General features: G+C 38.4%; 1 protein-coding gene across 3 annotated transcripts in view; it reads left to right on the forward strand.

Annotated features, from left to right (window-relative positions):
• The first annotated feature begins 298 nt into the window (after positions 1-298).
• The window catches only part of HGF (hepatocyte growth factor), a 61,024-nt gene continuing 35,521 nt past the window's right edge, over positions 299-25,801 (forward strand). The window contains exons 1-6 of one of the 3 annotated variants that reach the window (XM_040595830.1): positions 299-547; positions 12,591-12,756; positions 17,480-17,592; positions 18,190-18,304; positions 22,873-23,000; positions 24,694-24,814. In XM_040595830.1, coding sequence (XP_040451764.1) covers positions 472-547; positions 12,591-12,756; positions 17,480-17,592; positions 18,190-18,304; positions 22,873-23,000; positions 24,694-24,814 — 719 coding nt within the window. In that variant the 5' untranslated portion in view covers positions 299-471. Of the gene's footprint in view, positions 548-12,590; positions 12,757-17,479; positions 17,593-18,189; positions 18,305-22,857; positions 23,001-24,693; positions 24,815-25,801 lie in introns of all 3 variants that reach the window. The other 2 variants (XM_040595831.1, XM_040595829.1) reach the window with 2 other exon arrangements.

The following is a 25,801-nucleotide window of genomic DNA, read 5'->3' on the forward strand; positions in this document are numbered from 1 at the left end:
AACAGAGCAAAGGGGGCTGTGGGCTTGGGTGGAGGCTCCGCGGGGCTGCGCTGCAGCAGACACCAGCCCCGGGACAAGGGCTGGGGGCCCCGGCCCGGCTGCTCCTCCTGAGCTCCTAAGGGATGGAGGGAGGGAGGCAGAGGGGAAGGAGGGAGGGAGGGAAGGATGGAGGGAGGGATGAGGCGGTGGGAGCCCTCTCCCTGGGCTGGCCGCGGGGCGGGAGGGGAGGCAACTCCTGGGGAGGGGAGGAGGAGAGGAGGCAGAGAGGGGATGTTGTTAAACAGTTTCTTACCGTAAGAGGGAGTTGGGACCCAGATCTTTCCAGTTAATCACACAACAAACTTAGATCATCGCAATAAAAACCAGCTCGGCTCACTCTGCCTCCTCTAGTGACCGGCTGTGCACAGGGTCCTTCCGAGGAGCCATCTCCTCTCCTCCTCCCCGCCAGCCGCCGGGGGGGCCGCCAGCACCATGTGGGCCACCCAACTCCTGCCAGCCTTGCTGCTTCACCAGCTGCTGCTGCTTCCCACCACCACCCCTGTGGCAGGTCAGTTTTGCTATCACTTCGCCAGTGACCCCCCTCCACCTCGCAGCTGCATCATCCTCCCGCTCCTTCCCTCCGCCGCGGCGCGGGTGGGCGCTCGGGGCGGCGCACCGGGCTGGCCCCCCGCAGGTGGGGCAGGCGGGGAGACCCCGCCGCCTCCGGCGCCCCTCAGCGGCCCGGGCGGGGGCTGCGGTGCGCCGGTGCCCGCCCAGCGCCTCCCGCGCCCGCGGAGCGCTGCGCTGCGGAGCGGTGCGGTGCCGAGCGGAGCGGGGGGCAGCGCGGCAGGTCGGGACAAGCCGCGCTCTGCCTGCGGCAGCGGCCCCGCGGCCCAGAGCTTTGCGGGGAGACGCGGCGCGTTTCGGTGGTTTGCGGAGGGGCCGCTGCGAGCCGCCCCCTCCTCCCCGGCTGAAGTGGAGTGCGGGGTCGCTCCGGGAGCGCAGCCCCGCAGACACCGACGGCGGGAGAAGGGAATCTCGTCGTTGCCCATAGGTGCTGCCGGCCGTTACTAGGACGCAAACACGTATTCTTAAATTTCCAAGGGGTAGAATAAATGTTAAATAACAGAAGTTGACAAGGAATAGCCAAAGCACAGGATGGTAGGCTGCTGAGAGGGAATGTCCTTGCTGAAGTTCATCAGCATGAATGTGCTATTTCCATACTTGTAATTTCATTAGACATTCCCGATGAAATCCGGGAGGCGGACAGGGGAGAAGGAACAAACAATAAGAAATCAAGTGCTGGAAGCTCTTTAGGTGAATTTCTTTCCTGAAGTGTCCCCCTTGGACTGGATATCTGAAGAGCTAACTCAGTGCTTCTATCGGTCCTCTGGGGAGCCGCTTCAGGAATAAAAAAGTTTGCAAAGGTTTCTACAAACCTTTCCTTCCTTCCTTCCGACAACATTGTTAAGGTCAGACCTTTGCACAGACAGAAACAAAAGAGAGCCACAATTCAGGGAAAGGATCTGCCAGGAGCTGACAGAGCCAGGGCAGGCACACGCGGCGTCTGGGTCCTGGGGCAAGGTCTGAGGGCATCAAGCAACGTGTATGGCAAGTGATGTTAATGGCTTCCAAGACACGACTATGTTTTCTGGTTAAAAAAAAATATATATATATTTTGAAACAGGATTTCAAAGTGGAATGTTTTGTGATCTGAGTGGGCAAGTCAAAAAAAGACTGGCAGCATCACGTGCAGTAAAACCTGTCATTTTTCCCCTACAGCAGAAGTGTGATTCTGTAGGATGTTGAGCATCTCACCAGAGCTTCTGTGCTCAGTCTGCTCAATGATGATTTTGGTTTTGTGGGCATTCTGAGCAGGTGACACAGTGATATCAAGACTGTGCTACTACACTTTTCTGAACTCTTTTTCCATGTACATGGGCGATTTCCATGTTACGGACATGCAACCTCTCTGAAAAGTGATGACTAGAGCTGGTTAAGAATTTTCTGAGGACATGTGTTGTGTTTTTTCTTACTAGAAAATGCTGACTCATTAAAAGTTTTCACAAAAATAATTCCTTTTAAACGAAACTTTCTTTGGCTTGGGTCTCCCAAATCAAATGAAAGATAAATTTACAGGGGGAGACATTCACAATAGATTGTGGTACCTGCTGTTGAGAAACCCTGACCTGTGACAGAAACTCAACAACTGATGGGCTAGTTTGAAAAAAACAAAAAAACAAAAAACCCAAAAAAAACCCCAAAACACAAACAAAAAAACCCCAAACCCAGAATAAACACCTTCTCCCTAACTTTATTCTATAGGCCAAAGATACAGAAACTGGGTTATAGCCAAGTTCATAAGAGGGTAGTTCATGCTTACTCTCTTGATAGTCAGGATGTTTTTCTTGAATGAAAGTTCTTGTTCTCCCTGACTGTAGGCTCTTTGCGCTGGTCTGTAGTTTACCAAGCTCAATGGTTATTTAATCTAATATTCCAACAGGAGAGATTGAGAGACAGCCTCAGTACTGCCAGTGTCAGTAGGCTGATGAATAGGGTTGTGCTCTAGCCAATGGGCTCTCCAGTTAAGGACTAGATGGTTCATCTTGATGTGGAAGAAAATAAGAGTTCCAAAACTTCAGAATTTTTCACACGGTAGAACTTGTTTTCTGGCCAACTTTCATAGTGACAGTTTCTTGGCAGCCCTCTCTTTCTTAACTTTCCCCCCTCACTCGCCTTAATATTAATCAATCCTATTGTTTGCCTTATGGGCAAGAAAGATGACTCTTACCACACTGCCATTGTGCTTACCTTTGCTTTTTAAGAATCTGTGTTCTTCAACAAACAACAGTCTGGATTTTTACAATGCAGGCAAGGGGAAGTTGTGCCATTCCTTTCTGAAAATATATTGATTTCTTTCTAAATATACATGCTATCTTTGTACAGAATGTTGAATTCTTTTTACTAGGATGTTTTAAGAAAGATTAATATTTGCCTATTTATTATTTTTATATATGAAAAACAAGCTAGATGTTGAAAACATAATTTAAAAACAGGAAAAACCCAAGCCTTTTGCTAATGTATGTTCATACTCCTATTACTGCTCTGTCAAAGGTGATTTGAAATGTACATAATAATGAATGTTATTTCTTCCGTTAATGGATCTTTTAGGTTTGGAATCCCATGCCCTAAGTTCTGTGTGAAGACAATGTCCTGTGCAACTGAGGTTGCTGACTAATACATTTGGGTTATATTAATGGGTAAAGAATAAGGAGGGTAAAGAAAACACTGAGAAATTTTAATGTCAGCAAGTTGTCTACACTATCATGTTCTGAGTTTCTTTTTAACATATAAAAGATGAAATGGTGATTGGCAAAAGATAATGTGCAATGTTCCTATAGACTACTTGCCTGGTTATTATCAATATCCTATAAGTCTCTGTCACGTGCATGAAGAAATTAATCTGTAGCTAAAAACTCTGTCAGGGAGGTTATTTCCCTGTTTCAGATACTTTTATTATTCAGTATTCTTAGGCAGTATGTATTTAATAATGTTAATGTAGCCAAACTAAAAATTACTTTTTAACCAAAGGAAAAAGTAAATCAATATATTGCAAAAGAGTGAATGTTAAAGATGTATTTAAGTTAAATATGTATTTGTCTGTGAAGACACTGTCAGCCAAATTGTTTATCCAAATTTCTCAACACTTTCTGTAGTTTGGATTATCTGAAGCAGTTGCTAATGAAGACTTGGGAGTTGCACTTAGTTCCTATAAATAAAAATAGCTTAAAAAAAAAAAAATCCCATAGCCATAATCGATGTATGAATGTTGCGTATTCCTGTGGTCTGCATAGCTAAGTATATTTTAAAAATTTAATGTGATTTATACTTTCCCATCCCATCTGTAGATAATCATTATACTATATACTGTCAACAAATCGAAATGATACTCTGCCTATTGGAAGACTGTATTCCTTCTGTTTAATGGAATCCTTTTGGTGCTCAGTGCCAGGGACTGCTTGTTTTGCTCTCCCATGTAATACAGCACTTACTCTGCTTAACAGATTTTCTGTTTCTATTAATGCCATTTTCATAAGCCACATAGCAGGAAAATATAGAGTTGAAAGACACGAGATTAAAATGTTGCATAAAATTCTGGAAAATTGTGCACTGAAGTCAAGGAAAGGAAAGCCTCTTATTGGAGAAGCTCATCTGTCATTATTGTAATACTTCAACTGAGGCCAGGGTTGGAAGGGAAATGTGCAGTCTCCCTCAGAGAGTGTAATATCTCCCCTTTGGATCTTTACGCTGAACATTAGTTTGCCACCTAAGCATTTCAAACTTTTCCAAGATCTGAAAGCAGGATGACTGGGCCTCTAGATGGGTAAAAGCTTGATGAGGAGAGGAGAGTGTTGCCCTGAACATTTTGCAATTACTTGTACTGGTGGAGTGTTAGAATTTCACTTTCTCCCCATCGGCGCTGAGGTGGGGTTGAAGGGCAGTAGAAGGCAGCATGGAGGTGAGAAGAGACTGATCATAGAGGTGAGAAAAGATTGATCTCCATGCTTGCTTGGGAAACATGAATAGTAGGAGAACTGGAATCATGTAAGCAATGTTTGTTCCTTGCAGTGGGGAAGTATGGCAACCACAAAGAACTGCGAAGGGGTGAGGACATCCTTGCTGTTACCCCATCTTTTTCCTGTAGGTTTTTTTGGCAGTGTACTTAAAGGATAGTACAGCTGTTCCTGAATATGGTTAGTACCTACACGTAAAGCAGCACTACAGCAAAACAGAGCTGGGAACATGCTCCAGATTAGTCAGATGTGTTGGCAAAATCTAGCTGCAGTTTTCTTTCAATGGCTTGTGGGCCTCCACCCATGTGTTGTCTGATGAGCCCGGCCATGCCTGGCAGTCCTCAGTGCTGCTGACCCAGCTGGGGACTGGCTGCTCCCTCTGTCTCCCCTCAGCTCCAGCTCTTACAACTCCTGGCCTTGGCCAGCAGCACTGGTTTTATGTATACAACATGCAGCAAGGCTCTCATCACTCCTCACAGGGCTGGTTTGCTGCCCTCAGCAGTCCATCACTTTTTTTTTTGCCCAAATCCCTGCCCTGCCTGCTTGTGCTTTTCTCTTTCTCTCGCTGTATGCCCAGGCATCCTCAGCGGTGGCTGAGACCCTGTTGCAAAAGGAGTGTACAACGTGCTGGGTGCCTCGGAGGAGACACCAAGTGCTTGTAAAGATTGTGGAACGCCATGTAAAATGGTGGGGATTTAATTCTTTTGCAAAATGCATTAAAAGGGAAAATCCTCTCAGTAATTTAGCCAGGGGTTAGATACAGCGAGTCAGAGTACAAACTACAGAACATTTGTTTCTGCCAATGGGTCCCAGCATCCTGCAGGGCAGATAACCTTGTCTTGGAAGAAAAAAAGCTGTCTTTTGCATCTACCATCCAATTTTAGAATACACTATCAGCTGTTAGCATTATCCTTAGCTTGTTGAGCTTTCACGCTGACTATAGGAGAGGGTTACAAACGTAGGACTTAGCATAAACATGAAGCTGAGTTCCAAGAAACATGGCAGTTTTTGCAGCTGCTAATAAAGGGTGTGTGTGCATGTGGTCTGTGTGTGTGCATGGTAATATGCAATGTAAGGCATGAATCTACTCAACAACTGGAATGAAAGACAATGTAAAAATAAGGAAAAAATATCTGAATATTATATATCTACAGTTCAAGCTACTTTCTAAAATTGAATATTTTTTTTCCATGATGGCTCTTTTGACAAGGAAATAAATTTCAGAAGTTAAAATAGTCACATCATCATCTGGATACCTTTCTGAGAAACTGTAATTGTGACAGACAAGGGATGCCTCCTTGTACAACTGGTTTTATTTTGGTGACTTTCCATCTATACAGCTGACTGCAGTATTTATGGGTATGGTTGGTAAACTTCTTTCACGCCAAATTATTGTCTTACATAAATAACCACATTAAACTTAATCTGGCATCAAAGTCTATTCAGTCTACAAAGTTATTTTCTTGGGCACATTTCAGAATTGCTTCAGTTTCTCCTTATGCTGGTCTTCTCTTCTTCCTTTTTTTCTTTTTTCTTCCAAATGAGAAGTCATTTGGAAAAGGTATTAACCTTTTTGCATTCTAGCCAGGAATCTGGCATTTCTGATACTGAAACAGGCATAAGGAGAAGTCAAAGTAAATGAAAGTAAGTTAAAAATAAGTTAGAAGTCCTGAGCATTATTTTTTTTATCAAAGTGACTTTGTTAGGACTTGCTTTAAGAGAGAAAGTTGCCTTTAATGTATTTGTTTAAAAAGTGCTTCCTAACTGTTCTCATAGATAACAATACTTTGATGACCCTATTAATGATTTTAGTATCAACATGCACCTTTAACATCTTTGCTTTTACTACTGTCACCATACTGTTAATTACTATTTAATAAGCATGTGGTGTCTGAAACCATTTAGTAACAACTATTTTCACCATCTGGTCAAGTTTTGTTGGTTTTGGTTTTGGTTTTTTTTTTTTTTTTTTTTTCCCCTTAATGAAGCCAGTATATTTATACTGTCATAGTATATTGGATATTGGACCAATATGCAATTTATTCTTGATGTTTATATCCTTTGAAAAACACTGTCTTAGAAATACATTATTGAAATATAGTAAAGTATCCCTTGAACCACATTTTATAGACAAGTTAAACACCTCACTGCATTTACATACTGTTTTTCAGTCTAAATACGCTGAAAACTGTTGCTTTATTTCAAACCCCACTCATTGATTTTTCTTCTTACACAAGCTTTGCCAAATGCAATTTTATGTGTATAGTTAAACATACTTTATTTTTTGTTTTCATATTAAATTGTCATTATTTATACTGAGATAAGCATTCAGCTGTGATATCTCTTCTAAAAAGTGTTGTCTGACACTATGATAATCCATGGTTTTGCATATTTTTACTTTGTGCGTTTTATTGAGATCTAACATTTGCTTGTTTCTTTTTTTTTTTCCATTCAGATACATACTTATGAATACATTTTCTTGGGTGTTACTATGTAATTTTTGTTGAGTATGGTGTTCCCTGATAAAATGTTTGTTATGTTTATTGTGTTGAGCTGTGCTTTCCTGCATTTATTTCACATATATTTAGGGTTACGGTGAGTTTTTTTTTCCCTTTTTTTTTTTTTTCTTGAAGGTCTTTCATATGATGGTAGATTTCTGATTCCCCGCCCCCTAAGTTTTAAATCATATCACATGAAATTCAGCTTTCATATTTTGTTGTAACACAACTATTTCAATCTCTAATTAGTGCATCTGTTAATTGCTTAAGATCAAGGGACTTCATTACAAACATGTTGCAAAATATTAAGCAGAGATGTAAAATGCCAATAGATACTAAAGAAAGGGACTATGTCTCTTTTATATTTTTCAAATAATTGAGTCACTTTTTATGACCCTTTTTCTTCATGGGAATATATTTTGAATCTTCAGCTTCTCTGATCTTCCTACAGTGTGTGGACAATTCCCCCTTTTTAAATTTTTTTTTCCCAATGCCATCTTATTTTGTATTTCATTCTCTATTTTGAAGGGCAGCAGTTGATTCCTGCAGTTCTCTGACAGCATCTGCCAGCCTAGGGAATATAAGTATCTTCATTTTCTTGATTTATTTTTTTTTCCCAAAGATTTAGTTTATCTCTGACATCTGACAGACATAATGAACAGTGGTGCTGTTAGGTGACTGTTCATATTCTTTTCAAAACTGAAAATTATGAAAGGTCTTTTTTCCATCCGTGGTATGAAGACCTGTACCCAACTTACTTACATGGGTAAATATGATAATAAATTAAAAAAGTATCATTACCACACACAGTTGAAAATCTAGCATAAGAAAATAAATAACTCCCTAGTAAAAAGCTGAAGTTCTGCAAGTGTAAACAAACAGAATAAGGAAATAAAACCTGATACCAAACCATTGAGATTTCATTAAGAACTTTTATTTAACCATAAACCTTTAATTTGAATGTATTTGTCTTCTCTTTTGGAAAATTTGGTCTTGAGTTTTATGATGTTTGTTCTGTATAATAAAGTGGGATGTAAAATTAGAAAGAAATGAAAGGAATGTGGCTTCTCACATTATCACAAGACTTCACGATGTGTTCCTTTAAGAAAGCACTAACTATTGCATAGACTAGAATGAAACTTGGAAACTCTGGAAGCTGACATGCCGAACGCATCATAATTCCTATTTAATAAAAGCTTTCTAGAGTCTATGGCAGGTTCATAAAAGTAGTGATTTTTCTAGGGGAGACAGCCAGCATGCTCTGCTTGTACTCTAGAAGACTGTAACTCCGAAGCCTAAATATACATCTGTATTAGAAAAAGCTGGGCTGGCAGAGGAAGGATAAAGGGGTTACCGGTGAGGTATATAGAGTCAGATAATGTAATTGTAAAATCTTGCTGTAGACAATACAAGCATTGTTTTGATCTCATTATAATGGACAAAGGTGATCTTTAGGCCTGTTGATGTCCTGTATGCTATTTTGATTACCAAAGCAATGATATCATATTGGTTATATTAGTTTTTTACTGCTAAACAGATAATGAAAACCCAAATATTTGTTATGGTCAGACTAAAATCTGAGTGTTTGGAACTTGCATAGGTATTTGAACTCTAAGTGTCCTGAAATTAGGCTTATACTGAATTTCTTGACTCATATAGCTCAATATCAGACCTATTGTTTTCTGCAAGGTGCAACTTTTTTATTTAGATATAGAACGTAATCAGGTAGTTTCGGGACAGAGTGGTGTGGTGGTGTGGGAGTCCAAAGCCCTTTTTGGTGTGGAACACAGGGCCAGAAAAGAAAAGGAAGTTATTTTGCTGCCATTTTCCCATTAGCCTGATGATTAGAAAATAGCTAGTGAGCAGGGGATCAAAATGCAAACACTTCTGCGAATTCAACCTATTTATTTTGTTAATTAAGGAAGTGTCTTAATTTCTATGATATTGAATATTGTGGTGTCCATTACTCTCAGTACTTGGTGTTTTACTTGTTCCATTTTGTATAAATATAATTAAAATTACAGTTAAGTATGTTCTGGAATACAGGTACTGCAACCTCATAGTGAGTTTTCTCAATAAAATGCTGTAGAAAAAAAATTTTGTTTATCTCTGATTATGGATTTGACACGGACTGGAACTGCTCCAAGAAAAGGTGTTGGAAATCTCCCCCAGACACTCTATAGTTTGAGCAGTCTCAGTTCATCGTTCATGTCTGAGAAGATTGTACAGACACCTTATACAAAACAGGTACCAAGGGAACCCAAAGTTGAGTTCTTGTAGCTCCCAGGTAAATATCTTTCACTGTGAGGAACGTTTCTTCAGTAAATATTTGCATTTTACGAAAATGGAAGAGCTGCAGCAGGGAGACTGTGGAAATCCCAAATGAGATTATGGAGTAGTTTTCCAATGCTGCATCATTCTAGAGCAAATGTGGGCGTTCCCATTTCATTGAGCACCGGCTGAGCTATTTTTTCTCTTTAATCAAGGTTGCTATCATGTTCAGAAATATAAAGAGGCATCACCCACACCTTCTTGAGGCATTTTTTAAGACAACTGAAGAAATATTTTTAGTTAGTCGTTGTTTGTGTTGAAGAAAAAAAATGTTGATTCATATTAGACTGTATTCTTTTGTATTTTAATCAGCTGCTATTATTTTCCAATCTAAGTGGAATGTCAGACTTCCTTAGTAATATGATATTCAACTACAAGAAACATCAGAGGACACAGCCCACAAGATAACCAAAATCCTGACTGATCAAAGTTTAGGAAACCAAACGGAATGGCAATCACAACTTAGGAACATTAGTTATAGCACATTGCATGATAATGTTTAATGTAGAACTTTTCTAGGGCACTATTTGATTTAAGATTTTAATAATAAACCCACCTAATCTGAAGTTAAAAGGCTCAATTATTTTTAATTATTTTGTTGTTAGAGTTGTAAAAGTAATGCTTTGCATTATTCTGATGATTCTAACAGTCACACCATGGATGCATTTGGCCCTTTGCCTTTTGGATTATAGGCAAGTTGTAGAATGTTGTTTGAAAGCTAAAGTAAATCAGGCTGTTATGAATTGCTAAATGCAAGATCAAACCCATAATCCTCTTTGGACAACTGCTAGGAAAAGAAGAAAAAATAAAACAGAACTCTGAACCATGTTTCTCAGGCAGAACAGAATTTATTGATTTTTTTTAATCATGTTCTTGCATGTTAGCTGGTGAGTCTAAGAAATGCTTATCATCCCGAATTAGGATAATGACACTTATCAGTAGATGGGAAATGTTATCATCAGGAACTGAAAAAAAAATACTTTGATACTTCCGTACAGATTCTTACCTCCATTTGACATAAAAGTCTTGACTGAGACAACATAGAACTGACAAATATGTCTTGTAAGATAATAGATTGAGAAATTTACTATAAAAGCTTTATAGAAGACTTGTTATTCTGTGGTTGTCTTAAAAAGCAGATGCAATCCCACTTGCAGCACTTTGGCACTATCACAGATACAGCAAAAAATGAAGTAGCTTCAGTGCAGATGCAACAGTTTCCAGCAACAGAGTGCTGATACTTTAGGCAAGAGCATCCTAACAACATTTCCCTAAACATAATGATTCATTGTGGGTGCATGTGCACTGCACAAATACATTACTGAAAATGCTTAAGAGAGCTGATATGAGTCCCTAACACAGCACCAAAACTATTAATATTTGATCTTTTTACCAACAGTTTCTTCATATAATAACAATATGGATTTGGATGTAAATAAAATCTTTTTTTCTGAAAATGTTTGTAGTTGGAATTAAAATCATGAACTTCTAAGTGCAGAGGAATAGCATAGTTCACCTTCAGCAGTTCAAGAAGAGTAGTATGGGGTGAAAGTTATTTTATAGGGACATTGCAGCAGAGATATTCTACTCCTTTGATTGTCTTTTTTTTTTTTATTTAAGACTGAAGCTTGATGAAATCTAATTTAAATGTCTTTGGTGTATTTTTAGGTGTCTTAGGGATAACTCACCACTGAGAGGTGTGATTTAGCTGAATCCAGTGGAAATGTCAGGTCACTCAGTGATCAGGATGGAAGTTCTGCAAAGGGAACCCTCTTTGGCGTTACAATATGTGGAGTTGTCAGTAACTCCTTCAGAGCCTAAATGATTGCAATTTACAGAAATATTCTGAGCTCTGCACAGAGTGCGCTGAGCAAAAATTTACTGACCTAAGTGCGCTCTGCACTTGCATGAGATATTATCTATTCAGGATAATAGAGCATTAGGTTGAGGTTTCATATGTTTTAAACACTCTGGCAAAATTTAATAAAATGATCCTGTGCATTCATGTTCTATAATTTCAGATTTTGTAAAGAAAAATGAAAAGACAGCTCTGAAAACAGTTATATGTAAAGGAGTTATGAAAAATACTATTACTTCATAAATTAAGGAGGGGTTTGTTCACGTAACCTTACCTGGATTAAAAAAAAAATAAAATAAAAAAAAAATCATCCAGGATCGTTGAGTAAAACAGGAAAAATAGATCCAAAGGGCAATTTGTCCTCCCTGTGTTACTCATCTGTCAGAGTAGGGAGAATCACTCTCCAGATGTATTCATCTGTCTTCACTGATGATGGAGCAGCCTACATTTGCAGACTGGTTTCTATGGAACAAAAATAAAACTGTGCATATATGTTGGGCAAAATTGTGGGGGTTTCTTGCAAAAATCAAAGACTTTTTCTCTTTCACTTTAGCCAAGCATCTCTAGCCAATCTTCCCTGTTCCATTTTATATCTATTCCTCTGGGCCTTTCCATAGTCAAGGAAACCAGATCAGTGCATTCTTTTTTGCAGAAATCTTTGCAACAGTGCAGACTGTTCCATGCTACAGCCTCTGCCTGCCCTTGTCATCTTTTCTGAGGGTTAACAACTCTAATTTGGTCGTACTTAAACTGGACATAACACTCACACTGAGTCCTCACTGGAGCAGAGGGAGGAGAAATGATTATTTTGTGTCACTTCCAGGCTCCACTTCTTTTCACAATTCCTGATAAAAAGTTTACTGTTTTAAGAACAGTTTATCACAGGTAGTGATTCTCTATATCTTTTCCTTCTGATTGTAACTCCACTTTGTCCATCCAAAAAAGACCCTTGTTCTAGATTTTATCCACATTTTTAATGGAAATATTTATAAGATCTCAAGTTATTATCAGGTCTATTTTGGGGGTTCAAAAAAAAATTTACAAAAGATGAAAAACTTTCCTCTTACCCTTTTCCAGTATTCTGCAAGGCTTTATTTGAAAATAGTATTCTTGTAATCCCTATCATTCCTATCTTGAAGAATGGAGATAGCAAATAAAAAATAACCAATACTTCTTCAGTATCTGCTTATACCTTATTTTTGGGAATTTCTTTATGCTTTAGGTACTGATATTCCTATAATTCCTGATAAATGTTATTCATATCTAATGCCACCTTTAATCTCAGCGCTCTTCTTTACAGTGGGTTTTTGCTCTTTTTTTTTTTTTTTTTCTTCTTTGCTTCTTTCTTAGAGGGTAAAGGAAGAAGGAGAAATCCTCTTCATGACTTCAAAAAAACAGGAGAGTTGATGCTCATTAAAGTAAACAAAACACTGGAAGTAAAAACCAAGCTGTTAAATACCACTGAGCAATGTGCCAAGAGATGCAGCAGGAACAAAGGCCTTTCGTTCACTTGCAAGTAAGTTATCTATCTCTATTATTTTTATCATTTTTTCCTAGGAGAACCTCTATAGCACTATTTGACCAAAGATGTCTCTGTAATCGTCATCAGTGGTAGCTTGTACTGAGGAGAACATAAAGCCTGTGCTTTTTGATTTCCATGATCTTGTTCTAACTGTCCAGAGAGTGTCAGCCTTTTCTGAAGCTTTATCTGAGTTGTTCTGTCTTGTTAGCTTGTCAATGTGTAACCTTTTCCATAACATGGCTGAAAAAATGTACTCATGTTAAGATGTGGCTGACTTGTGCTGTACCATAGTGTTCGGTGAACATTTCTGAGATTTTTATGTCTCTTATAAAATGGTTATTGTCATACATCACAGCTGCAGTATTTCAGCATCACTTCAGACCATATTCTGTCTTCATTCTTTGCACATTACTCTTGCTGAAATCAATGGGAACTTCACACATGGAGCACAGATACAGGCACTGCTGAAGTTCACTGGCAAGTACTATGATCTGATACAATGAAATCAAACCTTCTGGGCTGCACAGTCGTTACAAGTATATGATAGCTATTCTTCAGCATCTGCTGTCTCTTAGAAACACATCATTGCTTGTCTGCCTTGTACATATTCTCTACTATTTTTTGGAACAAATCACTATTATTTTTCCCATGTATTGGGCTTAAATTATTCCCCTGGCCTCTCTTAGTCTAGGCCATTAGCAATAAATGAAAGGACGTGAACACAGGAGAATCTTGGAGAGAATGGGTGACTTCTGTACTGGTGAGTACTGGGCTAAAGCTGAGCCTGATCTTGAAATTTAAGTTTTGACAGTTGCTACAAATGGAAGCTAGACCAGATATGATAACAAAAGCTCTTCCTCGGCAGAAAAGGTCCTTGACTGTAATTTAATCCTTCTTTAAGCCTTTAATTCTAGTGTTGCAAGATCTAGTTTTGTATCATTTTGTACTTTGACTATTTATATATGTAAACAATAAGCAGAGTTTACTTATTTCTGTTAGAAAATATTTTCCAGGCACTAATATTTTTCACATGGTGCAAGCCACTCATTTTCCTGTTGGCAGAGCTTCCACTGGTAGCATTGCCAAGTGGATCAGGTTGTATTCAATACAGCAAGAGATCCTTGAGTTCTGATGGTCAGCAGCAAGAAGTATTATAAAACTAGAATTCACAGTATAAAACAATTCTGAATGATGCTAAGCAAACAATAATTCTGTATTCCAATATCTGCTTAGGCAAATTGTCTCAAGCTAGTTGTAGCTGCCTGGATGGTATATTTTGTGTTCTGAAAATAAAAAAAATAAGTTAATATATTTGTTGATTCTATTTTACATGACTAATAACCTAGAATCTCTGAGTTTTTAAAGCTTTCTCACCTGTGAAGACATTTTTTGCTATTGGGACAGTGTCTGATGGATTCGTTAAGGGGCAAATACTCCCTGCCATAATCAGTCAATAAAGCAACTTAAAGGAGCCATGAGGGACTTTGAGAACACAGCTTGGAAGAGTCACAGACAGCAGAATTGCAGTCAGTCATGTGATTATTTGGCACTGAAGATAAAAAAATAAATTAGAAATCTGGCTACTCATGCTCTGAATTTCCAATTTTTCCTGACAAAGTTTTAGCAAGGAGGGCTAGTAAGAGAGGTGTAGGTGATTAGGTCTTGCCTGTGCTACCACTATGCTGCAGAGCAAGAGGGATTTCTCTATCTGGGAACATTCTTGTGGTTTCCCATTTGGCCCCAGATGGGTCCTGTTGTAGTGTGCATAGTTCTTTGAGGCCACTGTAAACACATATTTGACATGTGTTCCCTTTTAAAGGAACCAGTGATTAGTAATGTTTCCCTTTTATTCCTAGGATCCCCAGTCTTTAATTTCATTCCAGGATATGTTTACTACAAGGTGAAATCTGTTGCTATCACAAAGTAAAACCAATTAGTTTACCGGTTGCTGTGGGGGCATTCTAAAATAAGAAGAAAAGTAATGCAAAATGGCATTTTAAGTACTTTAAATATAAGACTTGGATTTTCCTTTGGTTATTGATGTTTTCATGGCTCAACTCAGATACTCCAAATCCATGCAGTAGTTCTCCACCACTTGTGTCACAGCACTGATGTCTTGTTTTCTGGATGCAATCTCATTTTTTTTAGCATTAAGGTCAAATAAAATAGAAACACTTCGTAACATAATTGTGACAGTAGCACTGGGAACAGTGACACCTAGGTCTGTGCCCTGTGAGGCACACAAGTAAGAAGAGGGTTGGGCTTCTTTTCTGCCAGAAAGTGGTAAAGTAGCAGATGCCAGGCATTACAGACTTATAAAGGATCAGCCACACTTTATTTTCTGGGCAGGAGGGGTGGAAATAATATTAAGACCACTTTTGACATGATTTTTTTTTGTATCACTTGCAAGTAAACTTTGGTAATCATTAATCCTTGCTGGTTTTAACTCTGACACCTTTCTGTTGGAGCTAATACATATCACTTCTCAGAATGGACTTTTCCTTTGCTGTCATGCTTGCACAGATCTTGATCATTTCCTACTTAGTTACAAGATTGTTATCTAGATTTGTTTTTTCTTCGTAACACTATTCCTAAAATCTCCCATCAAAGTACTGCTTAGATTCACTTGCCTTGTCTTTTTGACCACATAACCCTCTGTGCATCTTTTTCTGGCTTCCCTTTCAGCTTCATTAACCTGCTGCTAAGTTGTTCTTATTCCTTTGTTTCACCACCATATGCAGTCCATTACTCAGTTTTCCTTCAGTCATCCTTGCAGCTTTCCCCCCTACATTTCTTATGGATGAGAAAAAGCTAATATAATTACAATTTTATTGGCTATGCAGATGACATTTGCAGACATGTCACTGCCTTACCTAAAAAGCTGCACCTGTTTTTTTCCTTTGTTATCTGCTTAATTTCTAGAGTGTCTTTGTATGCAGACAGAAACGGATTCCAGTACAGACCACAGGACTTTCAGAAAATCTACTGATTATCTCAGTACAAAGAGCAACAACAAAAATTGTTGTGATCGGCAGTATCAGTAGAAGAAAGTCCAAGGATTTTCTTAACTGTGTTGACTTTGGAAGTGTAAAAACCCTCCAGATTTGGGTCCAAGAAAAGGTTATTAGAAACTTTTATGTGCAGAAGTGGCTGAAGCCAAACTGGAAAGAAACCAAAAGGCAACTGAAAGGCAAAAACTGAAAGAAATGTTTGTAAACAGTGCATTCTGCATTACCACTTTAGGAGGGAGGAGAGGAAAAGAGAATGTAATTGGAAAGGCAGGAAAGGTCAAGGATATTTTTGTGAAGATGGAGTTAGAGGCACTTGGATACACTCAAATTTGAGAACCAGCCAGGAGAGAACAGAAGGCTGAACAAGGGCAGAAGGATGAAGGTTAGCAGGTTGGAAACATTTGGAGTCAACAGAGTAGAGAGAGCAGTTGGATGAAAAATCTGTTTGGTGATGGAAACGATAATGAAGAGGATGTTTTAAAGAGAGAAGAGTGGGGAGGTTGGATAGCATCTTGTAGTATCTTTAACTGAAGCCAGCAAGATCTCACACAGAAAAACTTGTATGGTGAATTAAAGGAAGATCAAAGGAGTTTGACTTGAGGCATTTAGCACGCCCGAATATGGCACAACTAAAGCATGGATGAAGTGTAGGAAATCTGTATGTATTTTGGGTAATATCAACTAGCGCTAAAATGCCTTCTAAGGTAGAATAAAATATTTCAGAAGGCTTGGGATGACTGACAGAAAGGTAGACTTGGTGGTGGGTTGGAGAAAGTAATATTATGTCAGTGATCTGGTTCTAATGAGAAAATAAGGAGGGGAAAGGATTTTTAGGGGTTTTTTTGTTCGTTTGTTTGTTTGTTTGGGGGGGGGGGGGGTTGTTTGTTTGCTTTTTAATTGGAATAACTGTTCCACCTACCTGGACAGTCAACTGTATTTTTAAAATACTTTAAAATATTTTACCTACACTTAAGGAATTTCCTTTCAAAATGGTGTTGGGAGAAAAAGGTTTGCACATTTCATTTAAAATATTGAAATAAAGTAATTTTATTTATCTATTTGTTTTTCTTGTCCCCTCAAATCCACTCAATCCAAGCACACATTGTACACTGTCCTTGAAAGCAGTTAAAAATCAGAGAAAAAAAGAAACCAAAAGCAAAGCAAGGACAAGCTGTAGGTACACTATCATAGTTTAGATTATTCATAAAAATAAAAATAATCTTGTTTTTAAACAGCTCTGTTGCTCTAGTCAAGAAACTAGACACCTTGTGCTTGAATTTTCCTTAAGCCATCAGTGTGAGATACTTAACTATTTCAGGCACATACTGTAAGCCCAGCAAAGATGTTTCAGAGTCTTCCTTTCCCCCCCCCCCCCCCCCCCCCCCCCCAGAAAGCAGCACAACTGGAGACACAAATGGTGTCTCAGTCACATTTATCTCAGTTTTAAAATAAAGATCTCTAATGACAAGGGAACTCTTAGATTAGTGTGAACAACCAAGTTGGTATTTAATGTAATGGCCACATCAATTTAATTTCTTTGTTTCTTTGTTCTTGTCAGCACAGTTGTGGGTTTAAATAGTAATTTGGACTGTTTCTCTGACTTTCCTAGTAAAAATAAATCTGATGTCATTGCATGGTCCTTGGCAGGCCATGTGTCATTATTATAAACCACACAGATTTTTTTCTCATCCAGATTTTCTTTGCAGGGCCTTTGCGTATGACAGAGTTACAAAACGGTGCCATTGGTTATCCTTCAACAGCTTGACAAATGGTGTGAGAAAGAAGCAAGACCATGCGTTTGATCTGTATGAAAAGAAGGGTAACTGATTTATTTACTGATTATTTTTTTTCCAGCTATGGAGGGGGAAAAAAAGGCTGAGGCCAGTCAGTGACTTTTTTGGCTTTAGGAGCATCCTGGGCATGGGATGGTTTTATGCATTTGGAAAGCTGTATCCTACAATTTTATTTACAAATATCCTGGTTTTGGTGTCATGCAAGTTTGTCTGCATATTTACTCTTACTCAGTTTTCCAACCTAGATCTTTGCTTGCCACCTTATGTCCTAGTCAGAATCGCTACTTCAGTTTACTACATAAAAGCTCAGTTTTATGAATTACTGTTATTGACTTAATATTGTTGTTATTTACCTCATTAATGAGTGGGGGATTTAAGTCCTCAGATATAGACTTTTGGTCAATCAGACACCTTGGAAATATTTTCAGTAGCTTTCGTTGGGAAGTTAGTGATCAGTATTTTGAAAAAAAGACAAGAATGTACACGGGCAATTAAACAGTATTTTGAATAATGAAGTATTTAAAGGCTATCAAAAATATTATTTTAATGTGAAAACTGATGATGAGATCAAATTTTAAATGCATTAACAAACCCCCTAATTTTCTTCCCTTTTATTTCAATAGACTATGTCAGGAATTGTATCATTGGAAAAGGAGCAGACTACAAAGGAACGATATCTGTTACCAAAAGTGGTATCCAGTGTCAAGCCTGGAATTCAATGATCCCCCATGAGCACAGGTAAGAGTTCAGGAGCAGAGACAATGGGAATAGTGTCCAGACAGCTTCCATAAAGCGTGGTTTGACTTATTAGCAGAAAAAGAATTTATGAGAAAACTGACTTTAGTCAACAAAATCTCTTAGGTATATTCTTGCCTGTCCCCCAGAGATGCCATTCTCCAGAGCTCAGAAAATCCTTACCTTCTTGGGCTTTCTCCAAAGAAGTCTCTCCTAATGCCAGCCTGTGTCTTTGAATCTCTTTCTTTCCTGTGTCAGCTTTTTTAGCTGCTAATATCCTTTTGATCTCTTAGCTACTGACAGAAACAAAACATCTGTGGAACTGCAGCCAGGGGTCTGGAAGGTTATCACTGTTTTCCAATATGACTCCCAGGAAATGGGTAATTTAAAAAAAATGCATTATTAGGAAGGGAGGGATATTAGGGGTATTAGCCCATCTATTTGATCAGCATATACTTATTGTTACTACATTTTGCATAGTCAGTATTAATTCTCTATTATTTGCAGAATATGTTAAACACTATAAAACACTTAGACTAGGCAACAAATATATGGGCAGTACTGAACAGATTATTGAAACCCTTTTGTTTTCAGATCATGCAAGCAATAAAGTCTGATGCAGTAGGTATGAGACTTTTGAGTTTAAGACCAGATGTAGTGAGGAACTGAGGCCATATCTACACCTTGAGAGTAGACTTGGTTCAAATATATTGGCTAAGGAAAAAGAGAAGAAGCTGGTGAGATTAATGGTAAAACCAGATTCAACCACAGCAAACGTTACTGGAAACTAGCAAAAGGACTATGAAGTATTGGTCTATAACTCTTTGACCATTTTTCTTTGAACCTTTTTGTATTGGCTTTCACCATTTAGATCATAAACCCTTAAGAGCCAAAACCCTCACCCATAAGCTCCCTATCCACGTTGCTGTCTTTTGCTCTGGACTCCCAGCATCAGCACTTTTTTTAGGAGGAGTCAAGCTGGAGATTGCTAGTGAGGAGCTGGGCTGTGGATTGCTTAGTCCTGTCCTGACTAAATCTATCCAGTGTGCAAGATGATATCTTGGAACAACATTAAAAGGCAAAGGACACTTGGGTTCTCTCCTCTTATGATGTGTTAGAAAGCTGAGCCTCAGGCTTGGACTTGACTAGACTTGGCTGCTTATAATATAGATGGTAGTGTGTTTGTTTTTCAGTGTGGGACCAGACTTCTACTTAATTGTGAACATAAGATAAATACCATCAGCTTCCACAGCAATGAACTCTTGAGGCTCAACACCTGGAAGTATACAATCCTCATCTTCTAGAAGTGAAAGAACTCTCAATAATGACAGCCTAAGCAAGAATGAGCATTTATTCTATATGATATACCTATGACTTTATATAATTAAAGAAAGAAAAGTGTCTGGATAGTATATATTATCACTAAATTGCATTTTAATATACAACATACACAGTTTTATCTAATACATTTGGACAGCCACTCTTCTATGATGAATTTTATGAGAATGACTTTTCTCCTGCCTTGTGCAATAAGTTTAATTTTTAAAAGGTCACTGGATAAATGAGGTGGCTGCATGCTAATTTTGTTTTTCAACATCAGAAAATATGATTTCATCATCAGAGACATGAGAGAGATGGGAAGAAGCAGACAGTAGTGGTGTGTTTGGAACTTATTAGTATGAAAGGCTTAGATTTTTAGGTCAGTTTTTCTCAACATCTGATTATCACAAAGTGACATTGAAAAATAAATCCCTTTTTCATATACTATACTGAATTCTCAGTATCTTTCTAGAAAGAAATGAAATAACTTCAGACTTTAAACTTGTACTTGTACTTAAAAAAATGTATTTGTATTTATTTGTATTTCAGTAGAACCTGGAGACTCCCAGCTGAAATCAGGGTTCCATTATTTCTGTCTCCATCCCTTCCACCCCAGTAGAGATTACAAGACTATCTTCACACACACACACACACACACACACGACCTCCAAGGTGGTTTTTTATCTGAATGGATAAAGCCAATGCAAAAAAGATTCAAAGAGAAATGGTCAAAGAGTAGATTGGTACTGCAGAAGCTTTTGCTAGTTTCCATGATACTTGCTGTGGTTGAATCTGTTTTTATCCTTACCCTTACTGGCTTTAGTTTTTGGCTTTTTTCTTTTTTTCCCTTACCTAATACAGTTGAACTAAATTGGCACACAGTTTTAGGTGTGGCTCTGTCTTCCATTTCTGGGTGGATCTTTACTGCAGGTATGTCTTCACTCCCTCAAGAATGTTGCTTCAGTACTTGTTGAAGCCATTTGTATATCTGACTCATCTTGAGTTTTTAATGCTGTTCATTTAGACTTTTTTTCTTTTCTTTTAATGTTCTGACAGCATATCTGACATAATTTCAAATGCCTTTTCCCTATATTTTCTAATGTCCAGAAAGATTTTCCAGCAGGAAAATTGAATAGAATATTTTAAAATGCACTGACATATGAGATTAACGCATATGCAGGTTGCAGTGTCCCATCAGACAAGTTTGCTTAGGGTTGTCTTTAGCTAAAAAAAAATCTGAAAGATTTATATTACAAGACTACAGAGGAAAAACAGAAGCAACAATTTTATAGGCAGCAGTAATGACATAAAAATTATTCTCTTCAAGCAGTGAAAATAAGAAAAGCACTTTTAAGTAAAGCTTCCACATTGCATTGACTAGAACCACAATGTGATTAACAGAGGTATTTTCCACTTCAGTTAGTTCAAAGATTTCATTAATGGGAAGAAAACATGATTAAAGTGTCATAAAATTATTTTTGTTTCTTTCTCTTTCTTTCTCTCTCTGTTTTAATTTTTATTTATTAATTTGTAACATACAATTTGCCAAGGACAGCAGGAACCATACATTTCTCTTCTGCTTTTGTATATAAATTAAATCAGTGTCTGTGTATAAAGACTGTCCCAAGTGCTTTGTTTAGTTTCCTAAGTTGCAAGTTTCTGCAGTGTTCTAAAAGAAATCAGGTGAATTTTTATTCCTGTTTTCCCTCATCTAGAATACAGATACACCTGAATCCCCTTGGTGATTCAAAAAAAAAAAAAAAAAAAAAAAAAAAAAAAAAAAAAAAAACAACAAGACACCAAACCAAAATGAAATAAACAAACAAACAAACAAGACACCACCACCACTACCCCAAACAACCACCCAAAATAAAGTATTAGGCATTTTCAGATTAAAAGGTGCACTTTATCTGTGATATTTCCACTAGAATTTAAATATGCTGCAGCAAAAGACCCAAAACAAATGTTAGCTCAAAAATTAAATGTAATTTTTTTAAGTTGAATTATAGGTATTATGTTATCCTCTATGTATTTTGCCCAACTTTTCAATTAAAAAAAAAAAAATCTTCATGGAATTGAGCATAACTCTGAATTTAATGTGTTTTTTAACCACAGGGATTTAGCTGCTGTTTAAGCATCACTGCAGTGAAACTGGCAGTGAAGTGCCACTGGGTTTGTCTGCGATATGCAGCCTGAGCATGGTCATGAGCTCTAGCAGTGCCATTGAAAAGACCAGCTCTGGGGTTGGGCTCCTTAGTATGTTAGCTATTCTCTAGTTTGTGGTGAAAAATAACTAGTATCACTTTTATCTATAAATATGCGTATATATATACACACACATGCCTACATATATCTCTGGATTTTTTCTAGAGGTAAGCACATAATTTTACAGACATCTAAGAACACAAACCTTTGACCCTGGACAGTTTAAGTCAGCTAGGCTGCTGTTAAATGACTTGACTTGTACAATTACAGTGATGAGTGGATCTATAAGTAGCAAACCCCAAGGTGGCAACAGTGGGGCTTGTGGCAGAACATAAAGCAAGACAGCTAAAGTGGGATCTGGAGAAACTCCTGATGCTGAAATGCAAAGCAGTCTGTGTTTCTGGGTGGTGAAAGCCTCTTGGCTGTGGTGTGTCACACCTCCGGGTCACGCTCACATGCTCCTGATGCCCAGTTGTGGCTGCTGCTTCACCAGTGACTGGAAGAGGTTTCTCTGCTTGTGGGCTTTAGGTCGAAGGTGCACACTAAGCCCAGCCAGGCCTGCTACATGTGCACAGCATGCATAGGAAAGGCAGGTCTGACATGGCTATGGACCCAATGAATTTTCCCCCTATGCACCCAATAAATTTTTCGCTCTTGTCCAAGGGTCTTCCACCGTTGTGTGAGCAGGGACGAGTTCACGAAGGAGCGTGCAGTGTGGGTTGGCAGGGAGTGTGCTGCTGCCTCTGGCTTTGCATCAGATAGCTGGCTCTGGATGCCTGAGGGTTGGGAGTAATACTTGCTAGAGCAAGCTAAGGCTCAAAAAATTGTCCCAGTTTTAGGCTATTGATTGAGTAATCCTTACTGAAGTTGTGTATTTGTGTATGGACAGATATTCGGATGTGTGCATTTGTTTAGGCAGGGGGGAGGGAGAAGGAAGCAGAAATGTGATTGTTTCTGTTTGTAAAAAATAATATGAGTAAGACCAAAGTTTGCATGCTCTTATACTGTAATGATTGTCATTTTAAAACTAGCTTTTTGCCTTCGAGCTATCGGGGTAAAGACCTGCGGGAAAACTACTGTCGAAACCCCCGAGGGGAAGAGGGAGGGCCCTGGTGCTTCACCACTAGCCCGGAGATACGGCATGAGGTCTGCGACATCCCTCTCTGTTCACAAGGTAACCCGTCACGGCTCACACAGAAAGTTGCCTTTTCTCTGCTGACAGCAGGTACGCAGAATTTCCAATAGTTTCAGTGACACTTGCTCATGGACTTTGGAGGAAGAATAGGTGATTTCTCAGCAAGAATAACTCAAGTAGCAAGACAAGTTATTAGAGAAAGAGGAGACCTTGTTATGTTCCAGTTCCCTGGAAGACTTGAACAAGCTTTCATGCTCTGCAGCTTTTTTTCAGGTCATGGTGGAGCTGGATCAATGAAGTTGTGCTGGTCGCACAACCGTACCCTTTTTTTCACTTGTCTAGTCCGTAGTGAATCCATTAACGATTTCAGCATTACTCTGTGACAAAATCATCTAGTGACATTCAATGGTAAAATAAACTCATTTTTTGGATGAAAAAACAGATACTGAATTACAGGACAAAAGCTCAGTCTAAACATGCATTAGGATTTTCAAATGAATACTCAAGTCTCATTCAACTTTCAAGTCACAGAATTCTAGAGACACTTCATGTGCATGCATGATTGCATTTGTTGACTTTTAAGTTCTGTTAACCTCCAAACTAAGCTCTTATATCTTGCTAATCAGCCAATTCAGTTCCAATCAACTCATTTACATTCTCAAGATAGGATGCCTTTAATTTTCCTACTTATGTGTCATGTGCAATAGCTATGCAGTGGAGGGGGGAAGAAAAGAGAAGGGGAGGGAAGGAGGAACAGAATGATTTACAAGTAGCTTGAAAATCTATTGGAAGTTAACATTTAAACACCAATTTAAGTGAGCTTCAAATGGGATAAGACCTGGAGCTCACTGAAGGATGAAGACTTTGGTAGCAGAGGTTTGGACTGAAGAGCAAGATATGTAATTGCATAAATTAGTATTTACTAAGTGCTCCTTCATTACAATTACTCTAATTAGTGGGAACTTGAGAAATGTGGCTATAGATGATTATGGTGAATTTATTTTATATTTTAAGACTTCTCATTCTAAATTATGAAGCATATTTTGTTCAACAGTGATTTCAAATCCCTTTGGTAGCTTTTGCTCACTTTCCCTTCACCCCCCACTTTCCCAAACCAGAGCTGAAAATGTATCATAGTTTAAGCTGCCAAAAAGAATTAGTATCGAAAAGAAACAGTATCATATGTAGCTGAAAGTGCTGGGAATTTAGGAAGACAGACTACTTCATTGAAATTATGATTCAGCCATTATTCTATACTTGTGCTCTAATTATACTATGACTTAGAATGATTTAGAATGTTGAATGTTACTTAATTAGAAAATATCACCTCTAAGAAATACCCCTTCCTTAGATATGTGTCTCTCTGTTGCTAAACATAAGTAAGATTAAAAATCTGCTAGGAGCAATGAATGCCTCTAGCAGCTCTCACCTACCTGCCTTGAAACCATAAGTGTCCTATAAAGTGATATCAGATTTAAGCATTTGTATTAGATCTGAGAAAGAGATGCAATTCTATTCCAAAGGACATTTCCTATATCAAACTAGCTAAAGGATCACTTTTTTATACCTCTTTAGGTTTGTTTCAATTTATAACACCAGGGATATGACTGAATTTTTTTGTTGTTGGGGTTTTTGTTAGTTTTGTTGTTGGTTTTGGGTTTTTTTTGGGTGCTACAAGTCATCAGTGTAATAAAATACTCGTACCTTTATTTATTGTTTTTTTTTTTCCTAGTTGAATGCATGACCTGCAATGGAGAGAATTACAGAGGGCCAATGGATCACACCGAGTCGGGCAAGGAGTGTCAGCGCTGGGATCTTCAGAGACCACACAAGCACAAATTTCGTCCAGAGAGGTAACCTCTCCTCCTTCCCAAACAAATCCATGTGGTTATAATTTGAAAATTACACACGTTCTGGAACCAGTTGGGCAAAATCAGCGTTAGTTGAACTGAAGTTTATGGAGTTCACCAGTTTTAGTGGCTTGTGCTCCTGGCCCATGGTGTGTGCAGGGTGGCTGCTGTTACGATGGAGATGCAGGATGGGGACTAGAGGCTGTTTTGTGCAGTTGTGCGACATCCCATGGCTGTGTAGTGTAGTGATGCACATGTGCTGCATTAATTGATCAAAATTCCCTCCCTAACTTCATTGACAGTAAAAAGTTAACCTCTGAATGTTTCTGTATATGTTGTTATGCAGCTTCAGTCAGCTTAAAATACCTTAAAGTAATCACAAAGTAAAAGATTAAAGTCATAGTTTTGTGTTAGAGTTCCTAACACAACTAATGAATATAGACTTCCAGCATTGTCAAGTCAGAGTATGCTCCTTTTTTAAAAATAAACAGCTTTAAAGCTGTAGATGGTGTTCTCTTGTAATCAGGTTTAAGTATCCAAGTTGACTAAAACATTTGCCCACTAGTGTTTTTCAGCTTGGGAAAGGAGTTCATTGTTCTGTTTAGTGTTTTATGCAGATGGATTTAGATTTTATACTTTTTATTTCTTTTTTTAAAAATTTAGACATGTATACATAATGCCAAAAGATGAGTCAGAAATAGCAAGACAAATTGCATCCCTGTTAGGGTTTGTCCTAGAGGGTAAAATTCACCCGACCGCAAAGGGTCATCTATAATACATCCTTTTGGAAGGATTTTGTGTGGGGGTTTAGGCCACACAGGAGAGCCTTTGTGCTTCTCTTAAACTGAACTAAAGTTTCATTTTAGTTTTACTCTGGATTTTGGATGATCTCCATGTATGTAGCAGATTGTATAAACTTAAAGTGCCAGAGGAAGATTACAAGAATCAACGAACTCAGAATGATTGAGACCTTCCACTGAAAGTATCTAT

Source organism: Falco naumanni, chromosome 5 (genome assembly GCF_017639655.2).
Source record: "Falco naumanni isolate bFalNau1 chromosome 5, bFalNau1.pat, whole genome shotgun sequence".
Lineage (NCBI taxonomy): Eukaryota > Metazoa > Chordata > Aves > Falconiformes > Falconidae > Falco > Falco naumanni.